The following is a 19,423-nucleotide window of genomic DNA, read 5'->3' as shown; positions in this document are numbered from 1 at the left end:
CACAGTCGTGGTTCCTTTTATCGATCTAATTTGTATGACTAATAGTTGCGCGCAAGAGCGGCAAACGCTGTTTCTTTTCTTTCTTTCATCCAGTCCTTCTTTTTCTCTCATATATTTTATTTAAATTTTAGGATATTTATAAAGATTTCATATATATAATTTGAAAATACTTAACATTATATATATGTATTTTAAAATGTTGAAGTTTTTAACATTATGCATTTCAATTAAATAGATTGTACTTCGAATTCTTATACAAAACTTTACGAATTTTTCAAATATGTTATTGAAGTTTAAAAAAAAAACAACGTTGCACGAGAGAAATATCAGGAAAATTTTCGAATGCGCACAAGACGCGAAGTTATTTACCGCAGGCAGGAATTTACTCCATTTATTCATTTATCGCTTATTTATATATTCGCCCACGGTCTTACGATATACGTGTTCAAGTATTTGTTGGTGAATAGAAACACCAGAATATGTTTAGCAACATATGCGAAAACAAGCAGGCACGATATATATTGGATCCATGCCCATTTCAATTCCTCCCACACGCTCGGTTGATAATAAATAAAGTTTTCTGCATAAAACAATTCACCGATGACGGCCACTACTTCATCTTTAGAGAAGCCGCTTCGCCACGTTACTCGTTCGTTCGTAATTCTGGCTGAAACTATCGAACAAACATATAGATTATTTTACGTCTTTATGTTAAACGAATTTTTTTTTAAATATACGTACACTTTTGGTTGAAATTGTGCAACAGCAGTTCGGGTAGAGAATAATCGGACAGTTCTACGCTGTGGTTGTACGACTTGTAAAGGCCCTCGCTGCGCAAGAGTCCTTTCTGTCTTAATTCCAAATCACCGAAGAACCGTATCTCTTGAACCTCCAAATGACTTAACACCTGATCGAACACACCGATAGATTCTATCGTCGCTTCAATGAGATGCTGTAAAGTAATATTAAAAAGGCCATCAAATTCGAAGAACATTTATGAGCAGCGTATAATCACGCGAGTCTACCTTCAACTGAAAATTGAAGAACAACAAGAGTCTTAAAGATTTAACTGGTTTGTCCGTGTAAAAGTAAGCTTCAAACTTTAACGAATCCTTCTGTCCATCGCCATTTAAGTCGTTCTCTCGTACCTGCAAATATAAAATAATATAAATATATAAATACATAGTTTTATCTAATCAAATAATATAAATATAAGTAACTAGATGTATATATAAAATGCTGTAATAAAAAAATAAAAATTATATATAAAACTGCTTCGTGTTAGAAGCAAAAATTCAAAATTAAATGACTAAAATATTTATAGAAGTGGCACAGTTAATATAATCAAGTCTTATATTTCTAACATCGTTCCTCTGGCTTAATAGTAAAGATACCTTGATTAGTGTACAATGATCTTTGATCTCGTTTTCCTTGTATGTCGCAAAAGTGGAACACACGATAGGCTCCTTGTAAGAATCTACTTCCGCGAGCAGCAGATACTTATACTCAAAATGCACATCCGGTGTTTCCGCATGCATCCGATTTCTTATCCAAATGCCTGAAATTTTAATATAATCAAAGATTATTATCGCACGACTTTTTTTCCAAAAGCAGTAACGTGAAAGTCATCGATTTTTACCCCCGGCATTGTAGATTATAAAAAGAGGCGTGAGCAAGGATAGCACGATGAACGCGAAGACGACGATCGAAGCACAGGAATGTATCCTGCTCTTGTATTTGTAAGTGACGGAGCTCGAAAATATTTCAATCGCTGCCATTATGATGCCACACTCGTCGCCGCGGCAACGTCCACAGATGCGAGAACATAATATAGAGGCAGGTGAACGACAGCTGACGGCATATGTGAGGATATATCCTCACCGATGCATTTCCCTTTCTGGAGAACGCGACTTGAAAAGAGAAAATATTTTCTTGTAATAATAAAATATAATAATCATGATAATTATTGAGAAGATAAGGTGCATAATAAAATTAGAATTTTTTATGAGTACAAATCTCTTTATAAGTTTTTCAGAATTGAATCAAAGTATTTTTAAGAATGTTTTGTTTCTTGCGAATCACCGATAAATCAATCGTTCTCCCACAGAAAAAAGAAGATAAAAGCATCTATGTATCATCATTTCTGAAAGTTTTTTGACCTATACCTCAGAATCCGCGTTTGCGCGCCGGCGTTTAATGGTGATTCGCCACCTGACTGCTGGGTTCGATTGTAAATTGCGGTCTTTCGAATCCTCCGCTGATTCCAAAGATTTATCCTCGAGGGATTCTTGAATATATGCCAGCGATTTCCCGTCTACGCCGAAATTTCCGGTGATGTTTTTCGGTTTCGTGAGATCAAGAGAACCCCGTCTCACTCGAAACGGGGAAACTATGTATCTCCGGTTCCGTCCAAGGCCGAATTTCTCCTGATCTTTCTCGGTAGAAAGATTCCACGATTGCCTCAAGAAGTCCTCCTTTTTCCCTCGTGATTTGTCATTTCTTTCGCTCTCAAAAGCAGATTCGTGACGAGAATTATCTCGAGTTGAAACATTGTCCTGGACAACCATGGAGGACGCCGAGGTCCTGGAAGAAATGTCAGTCCTCGTACTAGACGCCATAGAAATGTCCTTGGTAAATGACTGTTTATTTTCCGAAAAATTCGATGATTTCCTGGTTGGTCTGTCTTTCCTTAAGTCCGCATGCAGAGCACTGAATCTGCTCAGGATTCCCTGTTTCTTGACTTTTATTTGACGGTCCAAGCTAAGAACAAAATATATTTCATAAGTATACTCATAGGATCTATATGTATAGTCCAATTAAATTAATTTCTTTAATTTTATATATTTATGCTTAATAATAAAACTGATATTAAATAAAAATTAGTTTTTAATAAATAACAATAATTTAAATAAATTAGTTCACGTAAACATTTTATATCTTATCTATCAGATCAAATTTAACTTATATCCAAAAATCAGATGGATGGTCCTCAGAATATATTTAATTCTTAGAAACTATGATATATTATTATATATTTTATAATATGTATATATGTCAGCCATATTGATGCTTTATCAGGTGCAGAATAATAAGATGATCTCGAAGAGAGAAAATTATTAAAATTACCGCGAAATAAATCGGTTATTATCCAACCTTAGATTTCGCTTGCTTGTGTCAGGACGCAGGGCTTTATTCGCCGCAAAACCTTACCCAGTTCTATCAACCTTCGTCGACGAGGCGAGACACGTTCCTTGCACGATGACATTTGCGGTAGAGCGATTTCCGCTAAACGTGGACGCGGACAAGGACGACGATTGCGAGATGTCATCCGGCGTCGTTGACGCATCATCGCCAGGTCGCCCGCGCCGATTAACTGATTTTGACATTTGTGACAGATCAGCTGGGATCGCGAAGAGCGCGAGTGGCACCCGCTTCACCACGAGCTTCTCGACAATGTAATCGTACTCTTCGGGGTCGTATTCGACAATCCTCTTCGAGTTTGACCTGTCATCGCGTCTGAAGCAGCAGAATAACACCTTCGCTATTCTTCTTAGCCTGCAGTCTTTTCGTTCCTCATCATCCTCTTCGACGGTAGAATCCGCGGAAATCTCGGACATTTTGCTTTTAAATCTCGGACATTTCGCGCTGCTTTCAACCTTCAATTTCATCGGAGTCACCGGAAACTCACATTAGTCGAAACGATATGCACTTTTTTTACTATAATGGCGCATTTACAATGCGCGAGCGAATGAATGGATGAGTTTTTCCATCTAGGTTACGCATTGTTCGTGCAAGCCGACGCCATCATCACGTTATCTTCGTGTCCGCTACATCCTGGTTTATTCGTGAATTGTTGAGGCATGTTGAGTGCCATCGCTATTTTTTAGCGATTATTGACGAGATTTCAACGAATTGTACGTCTCCCACCTAAAATTTGACAGATCGGAAACTTCTCGACCGAGGTGAGCAGCGTGATAACATTTCCAATGATGCTGATGAATGAATGAATGCATGCATGAATGCATGCATGCATGCATGCAGACTCGACGAGAGGATAACAATGGCTGCAATAGATGCCGCGTGTTTTTATATTTAATGCCTGTCGCAAGACAGCTCCGATTTTAGGAGTAAAGCCACAAAAAATAATTTATAAAATCGAGCTTAACGAAATCACGTGTCTCGAGATGACTTATTAATCATATGGACTTAACTCATTTTTGTACCAAGCCCATTAATTATTTTATTTGATAAACGAAATACATAAAATCCTTAATTTTTACGACGTGTAATTAAATATTGTAATAAGTGATAAATTATATTTATATCAGGCAAGACTTGGGAGCTACCATTAGGTATGGAGTCGGAATCCAGGCGCAAGGGTCCTAGGAGTCCCAGCGCAGACTCGGATGATTCCTCGCACGCCAGGAGAAGGAGGAAGTACGATCGATCGCCATCTCCGAGACGAATTAGATATCGCAGATCTCGATCTAGAGACAGAAGATCCCGTTCGAGTTCCAGAGACAGGAGACGGAAGGAATCCAGTAGGTCGCAGGACAATTGGAAGCAACAACCTCCGCCACCTCAATCCCAGAGTGCTGTACCGAATCCAAGCAATTCTACCGGTTATGTTTCAGCAGTACATAATCAATACCAGGTATAAATAGCTTTATAGATTGCTGGACTTATATATAAACACCAATGAAATCTGTATCTTGTTAATGTGCTTGTATTGATTGATATTATATATTATATCTTTTGTATTAATTGCTTTATATTTTTTTTTTGCAGGCACCTCCACCAAATACAAGTCAGCCACCACCACCTATATCTGCTTACAATCAAGGATATAACAACTATGGTTACAACTATGGCACAGGTTATGACTACAGTTATCAGCAGCCTGCTGGCTATCGAAGTGTAAGTTTTATTTGCAAAAAGGATTAATGCAATTGGTGTCTTAGTTTTATTTAAGGGAAGGGTGTAATTATATATGGTGTGTTGAAACAATATAAACATTGTAGATGCATATGCAAATATTCAGGCAAAGCATGTATTCTTGTGAATTTTAAAAATTATGCACACATTTGCAAAGCATTTCAAAAATCGTGCTACCGATTATGATTTATATTCGGTAGCGTTCTTATCCGTTTGGAATGTTATAATTATATTTCCCCGCACTACGACTGTGAACTCCTAGTAAGTATGAAATCCGCGTTATTTATTTTATTTATACCAATCTTGGAAATCTATAATATTGACCAGATCGTTATCACTTGAAGACTTCATGTATTAGGCAAGGTCCTCATTTGAGTACCACTCGATAAAGGTAAGGGTCGATAAGAGTGTTGTTGAACGACTCGAGATTGGTTAGTCGTATTTATTCTGTTAGGATTATCCACCACCCAACTGGCAGGGAAGTCAAGAGTCGTATAACAATCAGCAAGCACCACCGCCTCCATCATTGACATCTCAACAAGAGTCATCAAGGCCGATTGACAGTGGTTCTTCTGGTTTAGTGACATCTTTAACAAGACCTGAGGATGTTAAAAAAGAAGGTGTGCAACATTGATTTCATTGTATATTCTATGTTCATTCGATGAATCTCTAATCTCTGTTTGATAATGAAAAAATCAATGTTTTTTTACATAATCTTTAAATTTTCTTTAAATTAAATATTTAGCAGCAATCGCAGCTGAAGTAAAACAACAAAAAGCAACATTGGCTAAACAACGAGAGGAATATGTTCTAAAATCTGCTGCTCTGCAACGTGAACTGGAAATTCTGCGTCAACAGTGCGACGAGATAGGCAAAGAGGGTGGACGCGAAAATAACCGAATTATAAAAGAAAATCAAAAATTGCAGGTAAATAATATATATATGTGACTGTTGGTATTATTTTGGTGGCTAATATTAATCTGAATTAAATGTTACAGGTCGAGATACAAAATAAAATGAAATCTATTCATAATGTCATTGATATGCTCACTGGCATCATCGGTGATGAAGTCACTGCGGATGACCTGAAGAGCAAGTGTAAATTAGAATTAAGTAAACGTTCGAGAAGCCCGAAAGAAGATTTTCCGAAAGGAAAGTCTCCTTCACCCGATAGAACATCGGCTTCCGATACAGATAAGGAATCCAAAGCGGAAAGAGATATTAGGGAGAGAAGATCATCGGAGGATAAGCCAATGTACAATTTTGTTCACTACGATCCCGAAATGCATTGGTGTAAAGTCTGCGATATCTTTCCTAAGACAGCAAAGGAATATTTAAATCATCTACATAGCAATGAACACAAAGAGGCTTGTTTAGTAAGTAATATTTTCTAGCAATACAGTCATGTCGTAAAATAGAATCAATCTTGAAATAATTAAACATTGGAGAAAATAAAGTAGAGGTTCTTTTATAAATAATACTTGTTGCTAGAACAGGTAGAAGAAAAAAATATATATACATATTTCTTTTTATGTAATGAAAGAACAAATGGATTTAATTAAGACTGTGTATATTTGTAGTTCAAACTATATTTGTAAACTGGATGATATATTACACAGTAATGATCACGACAAGCAGGTACTTGGTACATACCGTAATTTTTTATGTACCATATATATCAATAATTATAAAAGAAAAGAACCAGTACCGAGTTTCTTGCATCTGATATCAAGTCTGCCTTTTACTATTTATATTCTATTCTATAATAGGAACGCAAGATTGTTGATATGCCATGGCATGAGCGAAATGGTGAAGGAACAGAGAAAGAAGTACCCTATTATTCCGGACTGCCGACGAAAAGAACACCTATTAAAGGTAAGATCAATTACAGTGGATAATTACTAATAGAAAATAATTCCGTAGCTTGTGCACAGAATAACTGTGGTGTTCGGTATGTATTGAAGAGGTCAACATTCACTTTGAGTTGCTTGAAAATTTGTTCGCCCTAAGTAAGTTAAAGCATTCGCGAATATCATCTAACATGTAATGCTGCTTAAAAGATTAAAATCAATTTAACTTGTATTATACAACATATGTGAATAAAAATATATCGTGTAAGTCTCGGTGTTGTCGGCAACAAATTTTCTAGCAACGTCGAAAAACACCACAGCCATGGAATTTAGCCGGATTCAAGAAGCACACTTTCCGAGCGACTTTCAATCAATGTCACTTTTTCGTGTCACTACATGTTTCTTACAATTTTATGTTTCGCAATTACATTTACACAATTTAGGTATGTTGACAACTATCTTCAGGACTAGATCTTTATATATCAAGATCTTATAGTGGAGTGTATTGCTCAACAAAAAGTAATGATATATAAGATAATATATAATACATAAAATATTTTGTGTTGTTTTATAAACTGAGATGTATGTACACATTTGTGTAAAGTTTTGGTGAAGTTATGCAAAGAAAGAGCTATCATTATGGTTTATATATTGAAAATGTGTATTTTTTTAATATTATATTAATTTATTTATGCAACAAGTTGTATCAATTATTTGTAAAATATACTGCAAATGCTCTTTTAAACTCTTATATCAGTATACAATTATCATATAATTAAAAAAGTCATGTATATTTAACAGTAAAGAACATTTATATCTTGAGAATTAGATTGAAAACAACTGTTGCAGTATATTCATATAAAAGTATAATGTACATATACATACATATATTTAATTAGCTGTATATACTTATAATGCATTATTATTTGTATCATGTATATAATTTTATGAGAAATAAAATTCATTTTTTCTTCCTTCTCCTTCTGTTTTTCCACAGATCATCGTGGGATTACGTGCAAGACTAAATTTAGTATTATATGTATCTTTTACCTCAAACACATCTTTTAATATATTATTTTTGTTTCCAGTGACATGAATGTTTCGTGGCAGAATATAAGGTCATTCTTTATGAACTTACAATGCTTACCTGTTTCAAAGCTTGAATAATGCTAACTGCAGACTTATTTGATTATAGGGCTGCAATTCTTCAGCGCGTCGACGGCTTGGTATTGCAAACTCTGCGAATCCTGGATAGGAGATCTTCATTGTGCCAGTCTACACCTGAAGTCTAAACGTCACTCTGAAAACTTTTCTGTAAGTAATCTAAACATGTGATGTTTGAATATAATATAATATTAAGAATTTTCATAAAAGATCATTATACTTAAAATTTCAATTATAAATTATACTTTTTAAATTACTTCTTTAATCAAAATAGTTTAAAATTTTCTATAATTAAAATAGTAAGTCTAAAAAAATTAATATTAAAATCTAATAAAAAGTGTTAGATCTTGTATTACTCCGATATAATTGAATTGGTATATAACAATTATTTTAATTAAATAATGTACCATTTAGCGTTTCGTGGAGCAAAATCCACACTGGGAAACGGATTGGATGGCTGATCGAGAAAAAGCGTTTTCTGAGGAAAAACATAAGCAAATACAATTGGAATTACAAAAGCAGAAAGACGACGATCCACCGGTGAAGTCGAAGAAGTCTAAGAAGAACAAGAAGAAGTCGAAGAAGGCCAAGAAACGCAGAAACAGAAGCAGCGCTAGTGATACATCTAGCGAATCCGAGAACTCCGACACCGAATCTGATCAGGATACCACCAAGAGTATACGTGTGGCGATGCGAAACAAGATGAAGGCCTCGACACAGGCGATTCTTAATGAGGAAATAGATTATCAGCGTTTAAAGCTGAAGGGACACAATTGGTCGAAGGCGCCGCAAATGAATCCATCACCGTTACCCGAGCAGCATCCATCGGAAGTGGATGACAGACAGCTTCTGAATTCGATCAGGGATAAATTGAAGGCCAAGCAGGAAGAAGAGATGAAGAGTCGCAAAATAAATCAAGATAAGATGGAGGAAGAAGAGGAAGACTTACAACAAGAGAGCTATTCGAAGAAATCAGAGGACTTGGAAGCTTGGGGACCGAAGGAACCGCCGAAATCATTCTGGATAAAGAAGGAAGAGGAGAAGCAATCGCAGCAGCCAATCACGAACAAACCTATCGAGCTGCCAAAGCCGGAAGAGATGCCGAAGCCGCATATGGGATTCTGGACGAAGCAACAGGTAAACATGACAGTGAAGCCGCCTGAAAGTAAATCAATGGACAAAGAGGACGAAAGGGATCGTGACAGAGATCGCTATAAGGACGATCGTGATCGCAAGTACAGCAGCAGATACGAGAGAAGAAGCCGACGAGATAGGGATCGCGATAGGGACAGAGAAAGGGATCGGGATCGCGATTACTACGACGATCGTCGAAAGAGAGATAGAGACAGAGATAGCAACGATTCTCCGAGACGTGACAGAAATTGGCGCGATAGCAGTCCAAAGAGAAACTATGACAAATACGGCAAGGACAGACGAGGGGATGACAACTCGTCGAATGACGAGTCCAAGTTCGAAAAGAAATCAAGCGACTCTAAGTCGAAGAAAGGCAACGTCCTGAGTAAAAAGTCCGCACCACAGATGGCTGCCAAGGGCAAGTTACCCTTCATCGGCAGATTACCCCTGTTCAAGAAGAAAACCGAGGAGCCCAAGTTACCGGAGAAGGACATAACTCCATTACCCTATCAACAGAGCAAATTCGAGGACACGCCGAAAGTACCCAACGAGATTATCAATCCACCGGGTGTCGTGCATATCACTAAGCTAGCCACTCCGGTGAACTTGAATAATAATAACGGCAGTGCGGCGATTTCATCATTGACAAGTAAGACTGTTAACCAGCCTATGAAGATCTTGGTGGCACCTCCACCGCCCGTGTTAAACGAGAGTAAACCCACGCAACAAGTGGTCGACATGGAGATAGACGACCAGTCCGAAGAGACAGTTATAGAAGAACAGCCGATAGTGGAACAACAGCAGAAGCAACAGCAACAAACGTCTAGCGTGTCGAAATTGCCGCTACCCCCGCATCCACCACCGCCACTGAACAGACCGCCGCCCAGCTTCACGCCGAGTCAACAACAATCAGGTGTGCATAATAGACCGCCGCCAGCAGCGGTACAAAGTGCAGCACCGCAATTTACACGACCGCCTCCGCCGTTCATATCGAATCCACCGCCGTTCGTTCAAGTGCCACCAAGGTTCTCTCCTCGTCAGGCCGTGCCGCCGCCTGCCTTTATGACGACGCAGCCACCACCGATTCCAAGCGCCGCTGGTTTCGTGCAAAGCCATCCGCAGAATCCGCCTCCACCGCCGCCACCATTACCGGCAACAATGGTGGACTCCAGCGTAGCTGGTGCACCATCGCACTCCGACGTATCTGATATACCGGAGCCATCGGAGAAACGTTCAGCGGATCCAAGCATTCCGCTGCCGGATGATCTGCAGGAGGCTCTAAACATAATCTTCCCTAAAGAGGAGACAACAGAGACCAAACAGCAACAGCAGCAGCAGAATCAACAGGAGTCCAGTCTCATGTATTCATCGATGTATAGTATGTTGGGTTGTGTAGGATATGGACCTGAATACATGGATCAACCACCACCTGAAATTATGCAGGAAACGGAAGCAGAGGCGGATACTCAACCCGGACCCGATGATCTTCGCATGTTGGGCATCGACGAGGGAGATACGATCCTTTAAATCGCGCTCGCAAAGATTTCTATGACTTGGTTGCAGAAAAGATTCATTTCTCGAGATTTGTATTAATGAGCAAACTTTCTTAACTAAAAACTTGACACATTAAGATTTCCTACTTTGTACTAGAAAGAGTAGATCCGTTATATCGTTGATCCGTCATTTTTCGCTCATCTCGACGACGTGATAAGTACTTCATTAGTAATTATCAATTATGTAACTATCTTAATAAAAACAAATATGTGATAAAAAATAAAGAAAAAAAGAAAGAAACAGCTACAATAAATGGTCCTGAAATACTGTGAGTATATGATGTGCACGGTCTGTAAAGATTACTTAACGATATGCAGTAAAACTTACAAATATTGTCCATTAGATAGTAATGTTATCTCGTTCACATCTCGTCTTTTTCGTCTCATAATGTTTTCAAGTTTCTTTTTTTGTATTCGTGATTATAGATTATTGTGCAATTAATGTTAATATCGGCAAACATTAGCAACAATTAACATGTGCTATTTTAATTTTCAACTGTGTATTAATAAAATGTACTACAAAAAACACTCGTTGAAAATCTGCAAGTAATCTGGACAATCTAGCGTTAATCGGATGTTATCAATTATGTACATCAGAGGACGAGAAGTGTAAAATTAATAAAAAGAACATATAATATCACACATTGTGTAATATATTAATTAAATATTCTTTGATATTGCAAATTGGTAACTTTCAGGTTTGCGCCATATATATATATATATATAACACTTTCAAATGTAAAACAAACATTGATACAATTAAGATTTGTTTATAAGACTCGTATAACGAATTGACTGCACTAAAGGCTATTACATATAAATTACATATAAAAAGATAGACATTTTAAATAATTAGAGTAACAATAATAATCGTAATTGTTACTTACAATTAGCAGTACAAATAATTTATCATTCATATTTATATTGAATATAGATATTTCAGTACAGCTTTTAATATGCACTAGTGCAGACTGAATTCGCTAGTAGAGACTTAAATATTGGAATGAAAATTCGTAGATATGACATTTTCCGAAATCATTCTTTTTATAAATAATAATCACTTTGTCTTTCTTCGTTACTCTCTTCTTTTTTTTTTTAGAGACTTACTTTAGTCTTACAATTCCTTAAAATAATATCACATTGCCTTCGTTTTTTTTAAAGTCGTATATATCGTATCTAAGAATCTCTATTGATGCGTAATTGTTGAACTATTGCTATCGAAATACATGTCACATGCTATTAAATTAATCAATATCTATTTCTATTCCGAATTTTTTTAGTACTTTCAAAAATTTCAACATAATTTTCACGATCGTCTTAATTACATTTTTATGAAAACATTTAATCTACCACAACGCACTGCAATTAGCTTATATAATATTGAACAGTAGTGTAATATACATATATAAACTTCTCTTTCGATTAAAATTAATTTACAAATGCGAGAGTAACAATAATGTTCGTAGGCATTAGTACCAAAATCGTTGTCAATCGTAATAGGCAGAATATTATAATACGATAAAATGCATACAAGTGCATAGAATTAAATAGTGCTTCAAATCCTTCAATAATGTGTAACAAAATCGTATATGTGTGTGTGTGTGTGTCCAGTCTCTAATTTCCAGTCGAGTGGAATGTAAAAACTAGCGTGGAATGAGCGTCAAACGAATTAGGATTTCAATTCGCGCGATGGGAAAGGAGGAATATGATTCGTAATACGGTATATACTTAAACGATTACGTTGCATCGATGGATTTTAGATCTGAAGTACTAGGCCTGCGCTGGAAATATTGTCTCCACCACCAGCTGTCTGACTAGCTTCTGTGCAAACCAATACAGGTGCGACGCACACTTGAATAGGAATATCCTCCTGCTCCGTTTTCAGTATCTCGTCCCAACAGGACACTGGTTTGTCGACGTTCAATGGTATTCGCGTACCATCAACAATTGACGTCGAGAAACTATCGTCCATTATCAGCATCGCTTTCTTGACATCAACCTGTACAAAAATGAAAGCATTTCAAAATCATCGGATATAAGAATAATCCTGATATAGCACAATTGATAACATACTTTAATTGATAACACTATTGATAACATACTTTAGCACACTGATAACATAAAAAAATAAAAGTAATATAAATGCTATAAATATTCAAAAACATAATTTTTATTTTTATTTATTTTTTTCAAAAGAGAAATATGATTCAGACGAATATAAATGTACAAATAATTTTTGTAAATCACTCATATTTTACTTCATGAATTCTGATACTTACGTTACTTGATGCGCATACATGTCTATGTGCAGTCAACGACGCTTTGGCTGCAGCTGCCATTGTGTATTTCCAGATGGAATTCTTGACAGTAAATATAGCTTGATACGCTAATGTATGCACATGAATCCTCGTGAGCTCTCTAGCGTTCGCGATCGACTTGCCTCTTAAGCGTATGAGCTTGAATAACGTTCTCATCTGATCCAACACCGTCGCGACTCTCGGAGTCGAGTCCGCGACCAATGAAATATTGCCATAATACATAGTATTGTACAGATTCGCTATCTCCTGCTCGTTCATCCCTAAACTATCGGCGAACGGAACCACCAGATCACACAGCTCGAAGAGTAATTTATCCTCGGCGAACGAAGCCATCTCAAAGTGAATTCTAGTAGAACTCGACCGTTCCAACATTTGTTTCTTGACGTTCAGCAAAAGATTCTTTCGTTTGTCTGTAAAGTAAACTGAAAGTCATCTACAACCACAAGGCATGAAAAAGAAAAGAAATTTTGCTGATAGAAAAAATTACCTTCTTGAAATGGATAATTATCCATCATTTGGAGGCCACTGACTACTAATAAATCGGGATCATAAGTCCTCAAAACTTTGTCAAAGGCATCGAATGAGCTGATCATTGGATTAATCAAGTCGTTGTGGATAATATATCTAAGAAAAATGGCTCATTAAAAAATAGATTATGTTATTCTGTTTAGTATACTCAATTTTATACATTCATCCATCGGTACATACCTGTTTGCTCTTGCACTAGAATAAGGACCCCATACCTCGCCATGCTTATATTCCAAGATGAGGTGAATGTCGTCACGTTTTACCTCGCCGCCTACAACATTTATCACCTGTGGAATCATCTGATGCAAGGACCTGGTCAGTTTAGCTGCAAGGGTCACATCACATCCCTCTCGTGCGAATCGCATCGCCATAACTGCTGCATTTCCTCCGATTGTCGAGTATGATGAAGGAAACGAACGCGCCTTCGACACCAGCTCATCGAATAATGTTCTGTTCGCCATGTAGCGTCTATAAAAGAAAGTTTTTGTCATCTTCAACAAGGTAGATGTATCAAGACTTACAATAATATGCAATGTACAGAATGATTTATAATGAAACATCTTATTATTGTCCACTGATTTGAAATATTGGAAAACACTAATGAATGAGTTTAAAATAAGTTTCGATTGATTCTTTTCAATTAACTGCTCTTGCAATCCACATTTTATCCCTGATTGCAATTAATTTATATATCTATAGATATACATTATTGATATACACTTTAAATAATATCGACATATTCCACAATAATTATATATTTATATAATTATATAAATTTTATATATATATATATATATATATAATTTATATAATTTACATATATATATATAAATTTATTTATTTAATTATATATATAAATTCGATTATTAAACGTATGTGCGAGTTTAATATGCTATATATATATATATTTTTTTTTTTTTTATAGAATCTTCTGGATGTGAAAAAATGACTCCTAGGACTTACTCGGCCGCTGCTCCATAGCGAAAGTAATAAGCGAAGCTCTTGAGCAGTTCGAGCTCGGTGTTGATCTCGTCGAAGTGTTCAGGCCGACCGACTTCGTCCGAGTACTTGAGCAGGTGTTTCGCGTCGATGAAGACGTCGGTGCACACGCCATAACCTACGGCAACTTTCGGCGTTCTAGTAATGACGTGTTTGTTTTCGAGTCTCTCGAGACCGTGCAAGAGAGTTAGGAGTCGTTTCTGCAAGACGTTTTCGTTGTTACGATAATAAATCGCCGCGAGGACGATCAGCACGGTGAAAAAGGTCCCGAATCTTAACCCTCTCTTGTACCCCATATTGCATACAAAAAGACACCCACGCGCAGCGACAGTTCACGCACGACTGATCAACTGACCATGCTCAGTTGACCGCGAAGTATGCATATGTATATTGCGCAATTTACGAGAGATAATAAAATATAATATAAAAAAATATATATAATAGATTATAATATATAAATAATTATAATTACAAAAAATTATAGTCTCTCTCTTTTTTTACATAAAATGTTTCTTATTTAGTATGACATATAATAAATAATACAACATTTTTTATTACAATGATTTATTTTAAAAAATGATAACTTATATTATATATTGCATAATTAATCTTCCTATTAAATATTTTTATCTCTGTCTACTAAGTACACATATGCTATAGTGTATAAAATAGTCTATGATAAAAAAGTTTTGCTTACATATAGTTACATATTTTCACATATATGTATATATATATTTGTTCAGAAATTTTATAGATATAAAATTCAAATATAGCTTTTAGCTTATCAAGAAAATAATATAAAATCTAAAATATTAGTCAAAATTTTGTAATAAATTGTTCAAGCAAAAAAAAATATTGTACAATTATATATCACGCAACACACATAGAATATATATATATATATATATAAAAATACCTGAAACGTATTACATATTAAATAAAATATGTATCATATAAAGTGTATAAATAAAATTATAAATTAGCAATATGAGGCATAATTATAAATATAATTAAAACGATATTAAAAGTTATACAAATAATCTTTTACAATATCAGCAACAACGTCGTATAAAAGAAAAAAAACAAAATATTTTTTAATCCATCCACAGCAAACGTCTCTTATTACTTCAATCATCTCATTAGCTATGAGATCTCGTTCTTGGAGGAACTTGCATAGAACCAATAGTTTACACATAAATTTTCGAGATTAATATTAATTTTTATTAATTAATATTATTATAATATTATTATATTATTATTATATAATATTATAATATTATATTTTTTATAATATCAATTAATATTAATACTTATATAATAAATATAACGTTCGTCTAGAAGATAAAGATTAAACTTTGTGCCAGAAAAAAGATTCGACATTGATAATCTCATTCGTGGAATTTTTTAAAATTAATTCCACATTCTACGACTAATACAGGTTCTTCAGGTTCCTTTCACTCCTTGTTCAGACTCCTTGTTGTATGGAGACGCATATGTTTCTTTAGGTTGTCCAGTCGATTGCAGCGGCGGTCGCAGTAGTCACACTTGTAGGGCATCAGGTTGCTGTGCACGACCACGTGGCCGTTGAGATGACTGATCTGTTTGAAACGCTTACCGCAAATGGTACAGGCATACGGACGTTCGTTCATATGCGCGGACGAGATGTGCGTCTGCAAATTCGTCTTCCTGACAAACGTGGCCTTGCACACGTCGCACTCGAACGGCCTAACGTTCGCGTGGATCGCCAGGTGCGACTTGAGCACATTCTTGTGCTTGAAGTTCTTCTCGCAAAGGTGACACTGGAACGGCCGCTCGTCGTTGTGCACCTTCTTGTGAACCGAAAGATGCGCCAGCTGCTTGAACATTTTCGCGCAGATCTCGCACTGATAAGTACGACCGTCCTCGTGGGCGGCGCTCACGTGACGGCGCAGAGTGTCCGCCAGGGTGTACCGTTTCCCGCAGATCTTGCAGCAATACGGACGCTCGTTGGTGTGAGTCAACAAGTGGCCATTGAGATTGCGCTTCTCCAGGAAACGCGCCCCGCATACGTCGCACTGATACGGCTTCTCACCGTTGTGCACGTACATGTGCTTCTTCAACGAGTTCGACAGGCTGAAGCGCTTCGAGCACACGGTGCACTGGAAACGGCGTTCGCCAGTATGGACCAGCATGTGCGACTTGACGTGGCCAGCCTGTTTGAAACGTTTCCCGCAGACCTTGCAGTCGTACTGACGCTCCTGCGTGTGCGTGAATATGTGCCGCTCCAAGACGCTTTTCGTGGTAAATACCTTCTTGCAGTTGTCACACTCGAACAGCCGATAGACATCGCGGATCTTGGGCATCGTCGTCGTGGTTGTCGTCGCGTCGCCCTTGTGCGAATGCGCGTGCTGCTTCAGCGAGTCCAACGAGTCGAACTTTACCCCGCATACCGTGCACTGGAACGAACGATAATCCTGATGCGTCAGTGAGTGCTGACTGAGATGACCCAGCTGCTTGAAGCTTTTGTTGCACACGTCGCACACGTAAGGTCGTTCGTTTGTGTGCGATCGCATGTGCCTCTCCAGCACGCTGGGGAAGCTAAACTTTTGCTCGCAATATGTACACTGTAAGGTGGACTGTATCTTCGATACGCTCCGACTCTCTGTGGATGACTTTTGTCTGCTGATATGACTCGAAATCTTAGTAGTCTTGCTGGAAGTTTCTGTATTGTCCAGCGACACGTCGCAATTTTCGTTCGTCGTCTCGAGATTGGATAATTCATTGTGTACCGTTCTACTCTCAGATCTTTCATTAGATAGAGTCTTCGCTGCGTCGTTGCTTCTAGTATTTCTACTAACCGTTATCTCCTCTTCCTCGCCAGCTAAGTTATCTTGCCCATGAGACTGTTTCATGTGCTTCGCGTATAATCTTGGGACGCTGAATGTTTTACTGCACAATTTGCATCGGAGAACCCGTGGTGTTTTGTGAGTTCTCATGTGGTTCTTCAAATGTCCCAGCTTCATGTACTGCTTCTGGCAATACTTACACTTGAGAAATTGCGTACTCTCGATTTTCAATTCGGTTTTTCCTACATTTATTTCACTTCTACTCGTTGACTCCGTTACACGTGCATTGCTCGTGGAAGATTCATTCTTTACATTGACAAAACTAAAGCCATTTATATTGTCACTTCTCGAAAATGCCTTCTGATTGCACCTTTCTTGTACATTGTCGTTTTCTTCACAATGCTGGAACATTTAAAATAATAATAATTAATCAGAATATAATTTCATGTTGATAATAATATATACATTACATATTAGTATTATTACATTGATATTATCCGATGTCTTCTGTGTATCTTTTGTTGTAATTATATCTCTATTTTCCTTATGTGACAAATGTTTGATCCATTCTTCCTCTGTCCATAGGCTTTCTGTATCTTTTTCTATACAGAGGCTTTGAAAGTTTTCGCGTACATTTCGTCCAAATAATATGTCGCATGGAACTTTATCATTCTGACAATGGTATGTCGAGTTGTGAAGAATTTGTATGGAATTCAGTCCTTCGCACCAGGCCCTAGTAGGATTTTTTCTCATCCAGGATTCAAGCAAGCTTTTAAAATCCCTGCAGCTAACTTCACACTTAGGTACATCCCCATGCATTATGAGAGAATCTTTCCATAATAAGCGTAGCTCATGTACAACTTGTTCGGCAAACTTACGTCCATTACCACTTTGTAGCACTCGTGGTGCCCCTATAATCGCTAATACATCTAACAAATTCTTTGCAACTTCTTTGGCCGTGTTATTGTAGAGAGCTCTTAATACAACAAACTTGGATGGTTGATTTTCATAAACAAAAAAATATTTATAACAAAATGTCGGTTCTACTGTCATTTCTATTATATCAATTCGACCTCTATTATATAATCTCTCAGAACCATCTTTCAGTTTTTGAGGAGATTGATTTAGAGATCCTATTTGACAAGACTGAAAATAAGTATATAATTTGCACATTAAAAATTGTTACACATATACAAAATTTGCACATTAGAAATTGTTACACATATATAAAAAGTTAAAGATCAAATCTTACTAATGCATCCAAATGACTGCTTTCTTGCTTGATCTCTTTATCCTTCTCTTTAGATGAAACTTGCAAATGCACAACTGTGTTTTGTACCGATTGTGAATTTAATGCACTTTCGAAGAATTCCGTTTCCTGTTTTACAAATACAAAATTACGCTGATTGCGTTCACCTGGCAGCAAATGATCCAAAGAATTGCGCACATATGCATTTTGTGGCATCCATTCTACATTTAATGGCATTTCTTTATTCATTCTTATTTTTGTCATGTGTTGTGTCCAATATTATTTTCCTTTATGCTACTCAGTGCTATTATTTCCTGCAATTATTTATTATATAACTTATTAAATAAACTGTTTTGATTTTAAAAAAACCGGCATTTTATAAAGCTTAATCAGAAAATTTCTTCTTTATTGTAAAACATACGAATAAAAATATTAAAACAATTTTCATTCTTTTGTAAATTGTTTCTACATTTTTTTGTACGTCTGTAGACTTTTTCTTCATTAAAAAAAGATTAGCAAGCCGGTGTAATAGAAATGTTAATTGGTTCTCAAGTAAATTATTAACCTGTCATCTGTTACACAACTCCAACCTGCATCAATTCCTAGTCACATCGTTTGATAAAATTACAGAAATAAATGTTCCATATTTTCTCGTACATTTTATTATTTCACAAAATAACTCGCGATACGTCCGATTTTGTGCAATTCCGATATGTCAACTTTTTAGCAGGTTGATTTGATATAGAAATTTATTGTCTACATCTCGAGGCGAGTTTTCATGATATTCCGCCATGAAAATTGAATTAGCTAGAGAGGTAACTCAAATATTTCGTTTGACATTGATTCCACAGTTTAACCATAAACTATG

The 19,423-nt window shown here is 36.5% G+C and overlaps 5 protein-coding genes across 6 annotated transcripts; 1 reads left to right on the top strand and 4 right to left on the bottom strand.

Annotated features, from left to right (window-relative positions):
- Positions 1-8: 8 nt before the first annotated feature.
- On the bottom strand, positions 9-1,863 carry LOC114937532 (transmembrane protein 231-like). The gene is made up of 5 exons (XM_029311030.2): positions 1,640-1,863; positions 1,395-1,558; positions 1,026-1,148; positions 742-952; positions 9-673 (listed from the first exon to the last, which is right to left on the bottom strand). The coding sequence occupies exons 1-5, from the start codon at positions 1,776-1,778 to the stop codon at positions 411-413; spliced, it is 900 nt and encodes a 299-aa protein (XP_029166863.2). The 5' UTR covers positions 1,779-1,863; the 3' UTR covers positions 9-410.
- On the bottom strand, positions 1,847-3,745 carry LOC114937531 (uncharacterized). Its single transcript, XM_029311028.2, has 3 exons — positions 3,211-3,745; positions 2,166-2,760; positions 1,847-1,910 (listed from the first exon to the last, which is right to left on the bottom strand). Exons 1-3 carry the CDS (start codon positions 3,666-3,668, stop codon positions 1,878-1,880), a joined length of 1,086 nt encoding a protein of 361 aa, XP_029166861.2. The 5' UTR covers positions 3,669-3,745; the 3' UTR covers positions 1,847-1,877.
- A 27-nt stretch (positions 3,746-3,772) lies between these two features.
- Positions 3,773-11,276, top strand: LOC114937530 (uncharacterized). 2 transcript variants are annotated; one of them, XM_029311027.2, is made up of 9 exons: positions 3,773-3,962; positions 4,329-4,654; positions 4,789-4,917; positions 5,390-5,555; positions 5,684-5,862; positions 5,934-6,311; positions 6,705-6,810; positions 7,981-8,099; positions 8,364-11,276. In XM_029311027.2, exons 2-9 carry the CDS (start codon positions 4,355-4,357, stop codon positions 10,608-10,610), a joined length of 3,624 nt encoding a protein of 1,207 aa, XP_029166860.2. In that variant the 5' UTR covers positions 3,773-3,962; positions 4,329-4,354; the 3' UTR covers positions 10,611-11,276. The 2 variants fall into 2 exon arrangements, with proteins under 2 accessions (XP_029166860.2, XP_029166859.2); XM_029311026.2 differs by having other exon boundaries at positions 5,681-5,862.
- On the bottom strand, positions 11,269-14,846 carry LOC114937529 (ADP-dependent glucokinase). The gene is made up of 5 exons (XM_029311025.2): positions 14,446-14,846; positions 13,663-13,950; positions 13,442-13,578; positions 12,916-13,364; positions 11,269-12,635 (listed from the first exon to the last, which is right to left on the bottom strand). Exons 1-5 carry the CDS (start codon positions 14,775-14,777, stop codon positions 12,393-12,395), a joined length of 1,449 nt encoding a protein of 482 aa, XP_029166858.1. The 5' UTR covers positions 14,778-14,846; the 3' UTR covers positions 11,269-12,392.
- A 623-nt stretch (positions 14,847-15,469) lies between these two features.
- On the bottom strand, positions 15,470-19,346 carry LOC114937495 (uncharacterized). Its single transcript, XM_029310975.2, has 4 exons — positions 19,121-19,346; positions 18,559-18,869; positions 17,793-18,452; positions 15,470-17,708 (listed from the first exon to the last, which is right to left on the bottom strand). Exons 2-4 carry the CDS (start codon positions 18,817-18,819, stop codon positions 15,936-15,938), a joined length of 2,694 nt encoding a protein of 897 aa, XP_029166808.2. The 5' UTR covers positions 18,820-18,869; positions 19,121-19,346; the 3' UTR covers positions 15,470-15,935.
- Positions 19,347-19,423: the final 77 nt, after the last annotated feature.

This window comes from Nylanderia fulva, unplaced genomic scaffold (assembly GCF_048542155.1).
Source record: "Nylanderia fulva isolate GAGA-0341 unplaced genomic scaffold, ASM4854215v1 Scaffold34, whole genome shotgun sequence".
NCBI lineage: Eukaryota > Metazoa > Arthropoda > Insecta > Hymenoptera > Formicidae > Nylanderia > Nylanderia fulva.
This window is presented reverse-complemented; position numbering and strand designations above follow the sequence as displayed.